Source organism: Mus caroli, chromosome 13 (genome assembly GCF_900094665.2).
Source record: "Mus caroli chromosome 13, CAROLI_EIJ_v1.1, whole genome shotgun sequence".
In the NCBI taxonomy this organism is placed as follows: domain Eukaryota; kingdom Metazoa; phylum Chordata; class Mammalia; order Rodentia; family Muridae; genus Mus; species Mus caroli.
Window position 1 is genome coordinate 90,184,118 of NC_034582.1, and position 9,414 is coordinate 90,193,531.

General features: G+C 41.5%; 2 protein-coding genes across 5 annotated transcripts in view; one reads left to right on the top strand and one right to left on the bottom strand.

Moving 5' to 3' along the window:
- Polk (DNA polymerase kappa) overlaps nucleotides 1-6,274 on the bottom strand; it is a 62,756-nt gene extending 56,482 nt beyond the window's left edge. For 2 of the 3 annotated variants that reach the window (XM_021180959.2, XM_021180962.2), the window contains exon 1: nucleotides 6,016-6,274. The gene's annotated coding sequence lies outside the window, so the exon portion shown is untranslated. The other variant, XM_021180961.2, reaches the window with a different exon arrangement.
- Nucleotides 6,275-6,368: 94 nt separating this feature from the next.
- Col4a3bp (collagen type IV alpha 3 binding protein) overlaps nucleotides 6,369-9,414 on the top strand; it is a 105,028-nt gene continuing 101,982 nt past the window's right edge. For both annotated transcript variants that reach the window (XM_021180963.2, XM_021180965.2), the window contains exon 1: nucleotides 6,369-6,954. In XM_021180963.2, coding sequence (XP_021036622.1) covers nucleotides 6,859-6,954 — 96 coding nt within the window. In that variant the 5' untranslated portion in view covers nucleotides 6,369-6,858. The remainder of the gene's footprint in view (nucleotides 6,955-9,414) is intronic.

Consider the following 9,414-nt stretch of genomic DNA (forward strand, 5'->3'; position numbering starts at 1 on the left):
GAAATGTAATTGAGGAAAATATGTAATAAAAATATTAAAAAATAAATAAATAAAATTATTAAAGTATTAAAAATATTTTTAAATTAAATTAATTAAATTTTAAAATAATTTATTAACTAAACTAATTTAATTATTAATTAAATAATTTAATGATTTAAATTTAATAATTTAATTTAATTAGATAATTTAAAGTATTAAAATTACTTAAAATGGTTGAAAACAGTTAAAATGTGTTCATCAATGGAACTTAAATGCTAGTGAGAATATTTAATATATGCTGTCTAATGCATACATTTAAGTCTTTTTCATATGCTATTATGTTTTTTAAAAGGATGATCAGTATCTGTGTGGGACATATCAATAGGTTTCTACAACTATGTTATTCCTTGGAACTTTCCCTCCCAGCTCATACAGTTAAAAACAGACTATAATGGAAGCAATGTGCACTAGATATGCTGCTGACTGCTTCTAGTTGAAGTCCCACTACCAACAAACCACACACGCACACATACACCAATACCAATCTTAAATACCATACTTTTGGGTAAAACTGATTACAGCGTTGGCTGGCCAATTATCTGTTTCTCTTAACTGATAAGAACTGAAAAGAATGAGACCACAAAATCTCACAGATAAAAGACACCACTAGGCCCCAGAGGTGGACAGAAAAACACCAAGACCTCATTTTAAGTTTCCAAAACACACAAAACCAGTTGAGGATTCTGAGATTTCTGAAATAATCTTTTTTCATATTGGAAATAATTTAAATGTATTACTGCCTCTTCTGGTCATAAGAGCATTGGCAAGAAAAGCGATTATAGTACCCGACTGGTCAACCATAATAGGTTGTCTGACTGCGGTTCCCTGGGTGGCTCATTCTGAGCCATGACAGACAGTCCAATAACAGTCTGCCACCATCTATCTCCTTACAGCAGAACCACGGCTGAAGCCACTCCACTGGAGAGCGATTGGCTTGACGCAAGGCGAGAGAACTCAGACACACTGCAATGGAGTGTAATCTAATACAAGCTTTATGAAGGACAATATTACAGTGTAAATTAAGAATTCCAGTAGGGTATTTTTGAAAATCTATCCCCCAAAGAGATAGTGCAAGTGCACAAAAAACCAAACCAAACCGAACAACAACACAAAGCTAGAGAGGAAACAGTTGGTTTTTGTTTTGTTTTCTCTTTATATAAATGGGAATGTGTCATATAATCCTTTTTGGTAGGTGGCAGTTTGGTATAATTGTTATTACCTATGCATCATAACATAAAGAATTTGGAGGTGCACATGGCGGCTCACACTTGCAATCCCAGTATTTGGGAGACTAAAGCAGGAAGATTGGTAACAGGTCGAGGCATTGTCTCAAAAAAATAAAAACCAAACAGCAACAGAACAAACAAGCCAGGAAAACCCTACAACATAAAAACAGGGCATCAACAGGGTAGGAGAAGAAGTGCTACAATCGGCACTCCTCTCAATCGTAAAGTAGAAAATGTAGAGGAAACAAGAACACTAGTAACCCTGAGTTGAAAGTTAATTCATGTTAACTGAATTTGAGGAGGTGCTTGGACACTTTAGCTAGTATAAACATACTCCCACTCATGTAGATATTGGGGGGGGGTGTTTGCATATAAAATGATACAGAAGAAAACTTGAATGATCAGTTCTGTTGCCACTTAGGTAATTATTCCAGTCATGAAAGTAAGGTTACCAATACAGCTGTGTTATTAACATGTTATATTTAGTTCATCTCTTCTTAAGATTTGTTTGTTTAGTGAGACAGAGTCTTGGTATGCAGCCTAGGCGTAGCCTCTAACTCACAATCCCCAGACAGCCTCTTGAGTACCTGGATTAGATGGATTAGAGGTACTGAGCCCCAAGCAGCTCGACTTTAAGACAGCCACAAGTCATAGATTACCACACCTCTACTTCACATGGTAACAGCTCCAGTTTCAAGTTTGCAAAATAGTGTTTCTTCGATTTTTAACTGGTCATAGATTTTAGAGGTGGGATTAGTTTTAATAAAGAGCAGTTAAATTTCCAGATTAGCCAAAAGGCATTATTTAACTCAAAATGCATCTTTATTATAACGATTATTGTAGGAATAAGGGACACACAGGCTTTGTATTGACTGACCTGGGTTCCCCAAAACTCATCTTTGAGGTGTCTATCATCACTCTCTATTGTTGATCATTAAGACAGCAAACATTTTTATTTCCAACACCTCTAGGGATTTTGGCTTCTAGATGTTGGGAGTGGAATACAAGGCACAAGAAGGCCTGGGATTGCTATTGGTGTAGAAGAACCAGGGGAAAGAATTGAGGGAAAACTCCACTGGGGTGAGAATGAACTCTGAAGTCTGGATGCTTGGGGCTCAGCCCTCAAATACATCTTTACTATGACTTTTTGGAAGAAAAATGTAACCTTTCTGCGATTAAGCTTCTTCACATAAAATATTATAAGTAGAAGGTAATAATGAATTCTAAAGAACTGCTGTTGGGCAAAACAAGGCAGTAAGTAGATGAGGAAAATGGGAAATGCTAAATATCAGTGCCTGAATTAAAAGCATTGTGGCGTGGATACCTTATCTATAGAAGTCATTGTTTTATATAGTGGCTTGGAGGCACTCATCTATAGAATCATTTTTATACACTCCCTCCCAGGGAGGTATTACAGAGCACAGAAAAGGGCTTATTTGGACTTGAATCTAAAAGACTTAGGTTCGAAAACCAGAAAAGGGTTTATATAGACTTGGACATAAAAGAGACTTAGAGACGTAGGTTCAAATCCTAACTCTGCCACTTAGTAGCCATGAGACACTGGGTAAGTTACTCAGCCTCATGGTGCTTCAGTTCATTATCCTTTGTGGGATAATAGGGCCAACAATGCTCCACTCACATGACTTTTAGGATAAATGTCAGATTACATATTTAAGGTGTCTGGCTGACACAAATAATACTGTGTGGATATGATTTCTTTACCAATTAAGTGCAGTCACAATTCAAATCTTCATACTTCCTGTATTTCTGTATCTGTGTTTTTAGTGACTGAACATTTTTATATGGATATGTGTATATGTACTAACAGGTATGTGTGAACATGCGTGCGTGTGTGTGTGTGTGTGTGTGTGTGTGTGTGTGTGATTGTAGAAACTAGGACAACTTTGAGTAGTTTCCTTAATTGCTTTCCACCTTGTTTTTAGGGACAAGGAAGGTCTCTCACATAGCTTGGGAATGCATGATTTCAGCTGGGCTGGCAGGCTAGTAGTGAGCTCTTGAGATGCACATGTCTCCACCCAGACAGCTCTGGAACTACAGGCGTGCACCACCCTGCCTGGCGTGTCCATGGGTATTAGGGATGTGAACTCAGGTCCTTATGTTTGAGCAGCATCTTTCCAGCACCAAATCTTCCCACAATTTCTCAACTAACTCAATTAGCTACTTTCATATTCTTTTGGAAAATATAAAACATTTTTATAAAAATAAAAAAGACCAGGACAATTTCTTCATTGAATATATAAAAGCAAACAGCAATTAAATCAATACAGTATTGGTATAGCTATAAATATATCAAAGGAAAAGAATGAAGCCCAGTAGCAGGGCTATACATCGTGGGTTGTATATGTCATAAAGGTGGCATATTTGTGTAAGAATAAGAATAGACTGTTCAGGGGCTGGAGAGATGGCTCAGTGGTTAAGAGCACTGACTGCTCTTCCAGAGGTCCTGAGTTCAATTCCCAGCAACCACATGGTGGCTCCCATCAATCCTCCGTAATGAGATCTGGTGTATCGGGAGACAGCTACAGTTGTAATAAATAAATAAATATTAAAAAAAAAGAATAGACTGTTCAGTATGGTTGCTGATGATACACACCTTTAATTGCACAGCACTTGAGAGACACAGACAGGTAGATCTCTGTGAGTTCAAGGCCAGCCTGGTCCACAAAGCAAGTTCCAGGACAGCCAGGGCTACACGAAAAAATCCTGTCTCTAAAAACCAAACCAACCAACCAACCAACCAAACAAAAAAGTGTATTTACGCCAGGCGTGGTGGCGCACTCCTTGAATCACAGCACTTGGGAGGCAGAAGCAGGCGGATTTCTGAGTTCGAGGCCAGTCTGGTCTTCAAAGTGAGTTCCTGGACAGCCAGGGCTACACAGAGAAACCCTGTCTCAACAACCCCCCCCCCCAAAAAAAAACCAAACCAAATCACTGAACAAACAACCAACTAAAACAATAATAGCCACCCCCCTAAAACAAACAAACAAAGAATAGTCTTTAATAAACTGCCAGGTCCAAATGCCCAGTTGCAAAAAAACAAAAACCAACAATTAATTTCTTACTTCATTCTATACACTAAAGTAAACCCCATATTTTACACGATCTAAAACTCAAGCTAATGAAAATGAGGAGCACTGCACAAGGATTAGAAAAGGCCCTATGTAAGACAGACAGCTGGACAGTGGCCGTTTTTATTATGAAATAAAGAAAGCTCGTACCCTTCATTCCTGCATAGCTACTGCAGTGCACTGCTTTCTGCTAACAGTAATAATGCAAACCATAATTTCTAATGTGGTAATCTAATTACTAGACAAAAATCTTCCTGTACTTAAAATATCTTAGCCTCTAGTACAAAGGACCCATGCAATGGAGGCAATTTCTCAAACATTAACACTAAATACAAGGAAGCAATTTTCAACTGAGCAAGCAGGAGCTGGGTGTTGGTGGTCACAATTACTCAAAACCTAAATGAGTCACAAAATAAATTGAAGGTTCTTTTTAGAAATTAAACATAACACTGTTTCTGTGATTCTAAATTGCATTGTGAGGTGAGTTCCTCAATATTTACAACCACTTTCTTTAAGAGCAGTGATTCTAAAACCTAGCACAAGAATCAGAAATTCTATTCTTATTTGACTTAGTAAGCAAAGCAAACTATTCTAAATGCATAATCTTGTAATTTACAAAGTGGCTTGCCCTCTTCTCTCTCTCTCTCTCTCTCTCTCTATATATATATATATATATATATATATATATATATATATATATATGTGTGTATATTCTTGGGCTATGTTTTAACACCCTGATAAGGTATTCTTAAAATCTTTATCTCTTAAGGTTTTATTCATTTGAATGTCTTTCAGTTATGTTTGTCATGATTTTTACGATGGAAAATCATTTGCATCTGGCATACAGTAGACTTAGATTCTACTGCATTTAGTCTCCAGGAATGCTTCTATACACGTACTTCTCAGGGCTACTTCCTGCCATTATGTGGAGTGTAGGACTCTTCGATTGCTCCCAGAGTTTTTTGTTTGTTTGTTTTGTTTGTTTGTTTGTTTCTTAGTCATTGTGCCTTAACACCCCACCCCACCCCCAAACACTCAAAATTTCTTACTTTCCCATCTGAATAGCAGGTAGAAATTCTTTCTGCAGTTAAATAAGGAATTTCAAAGTTGGAAATGATCAGGAATTTGATAGCTACCTATTGCCTAATTCCTTATTATTTAGTAAAACTCGCGTTTTGATCTTAATGATAGAAAGTTTCTATCCAAATTATCCTGTCTTCCGGGGAGGAAAAAGATGGTTAACATGGGTCTCCGGGGAGATACTTGTTCACAACTAAGAGAAAACTTCAGGATATAATATGACCCTTATTTTCCTTTTTAAGAAGTTCTTTAAACGTTATTTGTTCTCTGACAACCTCAACATTACTTGCACGAGATAAAAATTCTATAAATTAACAATGCGAAAATAGTCTGAAGGAATTCTTCCTCCAACTGCAGTAAACGTCAAATATTAAGTCTACTTCCGAAGACATAGACATTAGTCCTTCGGAATTAACAGTGACGGTTTTAGAGAGGGAGCAAATCTTCAGTTTGCGACTGGAGAGATCATAAACTCCTAACCTGAGTGAAGTGACGGAGTCCCTATCATTTTTGCCCAGGCAAGTTGCAAAGATGTTCCCGGGCTTTCCGGAAAGCAGCGTCGCACAGCCCACCATCCTCACCTGAGGGTTCTCACGTCCCGGCTCGCTGGCTCGTCACAAACACGCAAGGCAGAATCGGAAGCCAGGCTGGACGGAAAGGGGCACGCAACTGTCAAGAGAAGCCCACTTGCCTTCAGAAGGTTCCCCTAGGCAACCAGCCTTTCGGCGCGCCCAGGACACACACACACACCAGTTGCCTAGGATTGCGACTACAACTCCCAGGAGGCTGCGCGGCGGACGGAGCGCCAGCCTTCCCAGAATGCAGCGCAGCGGCTTCCCTGTTCAGCTCTCTCCTCTCCCCGCTCCGCCTCCTTCCCTACCCGTCGTCACCCGGGAGGGCCGGAGGTAGGGAGCGTCGCGAGCCGCCGGGAGGGGCCCGGGGCGGGGTGGAGGGAGGATGGGAGGACGGAGGGGAGGGAGCTGAGAGAGGAGGGAGGGTAAATAGTGGACCCGGCGGGAAGATGGCGGCTGTAGCGGAGGTGTGAGTGAGTGGATCTGGGTCTCTGCCGTTGGCTTGGCTCTTCCCGTCTTCCTCCCCTCCTCCCTCCCTGACTGAGGTTGGCATCTAGGGGGCCGAGTTCAGGTGGCGGCGCCGGGCGCAGCGCAGGGGTCACGGCCACGGCGGCTGACGGCTGGAAGGGCAGGCTTTCTTCGCCGCTCGTCCTCCTTCCCCGGTCCGCTCGGTGTCAGGCGCGGCGGCGGCGGCGCGGCGGGCGCGCTTCGTCCCTCTTCCTGTTCCCTCACTCCCCGGAGCGGGCTCTCTTGGCCGTGCCATCCCCCGACCCTTCACCCCAGGGACTAGGCGCCTGCACTGGCGCAGCTCGCGGAGCGGGGGCCGGTCTCCTGCTCGGCTGTCGCGTCTCCATGTCGGATAACCAGAGCTGGAACTCGTCGGGCTCGGAGGAGGATCCGGAGACGGAGTCCGGGCCGCCTGTGGAGCGCTGCGGGGTCCTCAGCAAGGTGAGCCGCCCCGCGGGGACCGTGGATCCGCTGCCCCGACTCACCTGCCGCGAGGCGAGGGGAGCGCTCGGGACCTGGGGTGGGGCTGGACTGGAGGCACCGACTGTCCCGGGGCGGGGGCTGCGGAATGTGCTGGGGTGCGGGGCCGAAAGGTCGTCTTGGAATGAGTGCCTGGCCAGGGATGGGATAGGAGGTGCTTGGGACTGTCCTTACCGCTAGCCCCCCAATCCCTGGATCCTGTCAGCTTTGGCGGAGGACCTCGGAAAGCTTGTATTAAATCCGTGATCTAGTTCGGGAGGCAAGGTGCATCTGGTAACTTGGAACCCAAGGCCGCAGCTGTCTGGGGTGTAGGAATCTGGGTTGGGCAACCGTGGTGTCTGAAGAAGTGCTGGACACGAGGGCGGTGAAATCGACCTTTCAGACTGTATTTTGGAGGCCCCTACCAGAATGGGAGCAGGTGCTGTTCGGCTCTTAATTGGGGTAACTTAGGCAAACCAGTTGACTGGGTTTGGCCTTGAAATCTGAGATAGTAAACTTTGAGGTGTGAGTGATCTTTGGTGTAGGAAGCGTGTGCAGCACTTTTGTACCTTACCCCTCCTTGTCCAAGTTCAGAAAAGAGCTATTGAATTGGCAAGCTGTGGATAAGAAATATTAATAGTAAGTTGGAACGTGTCAGAGTGAAGACCGACCTTTAAGTTCAGGAAAAGGAGCGTTATTTAGTAATGCAGTATTTGTACAGAAAGGAAAGACATTTTTTGTTTAGTTTTGCCTCTGTACTTTTAAAAGCACCGTTTCAGCTTTTTCTTTCTTTCTTTCTTTCTTTCTTTCTTTCTTTCTTTCTTTAAAGCCTAGATAGAATTTATAGGGCTGGAAATAATTGATCTTGTTAATATTTCACAGTGTGTTGTATTTTACGTTTTTGTTGCGGGAAGACTCAGTCTTTTTGACTTCCCAGTCCTTTCTTGTTAAACTTTAAGAAATGCTTAAAGCAAGCAGTTAGTTTTCAGAGGGAGAATCAGGGCTGGTCCCTTAACAAGCTGGTCATAAGATACTAAGTCATGTGCTAATGCCCATTAAGAAATCATTCTGCTTCTAGTGTTCTTCAACATCATTTCTGGAATTGTCTGAAATCTAGGCTATTAAAGTATCTACAGTGTCCTAGATTGAAAAGGCCTGGGATAGACTTAAGAATGTCAGATGCAAGACTTCCAAGTGTTAACTTTTATTTACATGGTAGAAAATTATGTTGTATTTAATTCGGTGATTATTTTTGAAATTTTAATGTGATGCTTTCAGTAAAGCTCTCCAGTGTTTATTTAGATTTAATGCATCTTTATAATTTAAGAATCTGTATTGTGTAATACATTTGCATTTCCTTTTTTTAAGATTTGTTTATTTATTAAAGATTTATTTATTATTACACATAAGTACATTGTAGCTGTTTTCAAACATACCAGAAGAGGGCACCAGATCTCATTACAGGTGGTTATGAGCCACCATGTGGTTGCTGGGATTTGAACTCAGGACCTTCAGAAGAGCAGTCAGTGCTCTTAACCGCAGAGCCTTCTCTCCATCCCCACATTTGCATTTTCAAATGGTTATAAAATGGGTTTGTCTCTCCTGATTCTGATAGTTTCAATTAATTGTCATTAGATGAGAACCAGACTGCTGTATTAGTTTTTTGTTCAAGTATTTTATGAAGCAAGTTATACTTTTGACTTGTTTGTTTGAGACAGGGTTTCGCTGTCTAGCCATTGCTGTCCTAGAACTCACTTTGTAGACGAGGCCGGCCTTAAACTCACAGAGATCCACCTGCCTCTGCCTCCCTAATGCTGGGATTCAAGGTGTGGACCTCTGATGCCCGGCTTATTTTTGACTTGTTGATCATCACTTTTTGGATGTTGAACAATTGTAATGACCAATTAATAAAAAGTCATAAGCTCTGTGACCTACTATTGTACAGTGCAGTGTATGAAGTATAATGTGAATCTGAACCTAGGACATGACAGAGTTGTGTTCACTTAATCCTAGCACCTAGGTTCCTGAAACAGGAGGATTGCAAGTTTCAAGCCAACCAACCTACCTATTTAGAAAAGGCTTTGTCTCCCAAAATCATTTTTAAAGTAAGATTCTATTTGTCTATGTCTGTGAAAGGGGAGTTGTTTTAATTTTGACAGTTCTGTATATATACAACCAACAGTAGTAAAACTTTATTAACAGCTGTAAAGAAAAATTTCCTAAAATTTAAGAATTTATGGGAGGCAGAGGCAGGTGGATATCTGTGAATTCCAGGCCAGCTGATCTACATAGTGAGTTCCAGGACAGATAGAGCTACATAGTAAGACCCTGTCTTGAAAAAAAAATATGTGTATATACATGCACATATATAATTCTATATATGTGTGTGTATATACATGCACATATATAATTCTATATATGTGTGTGTATATACATGCACAT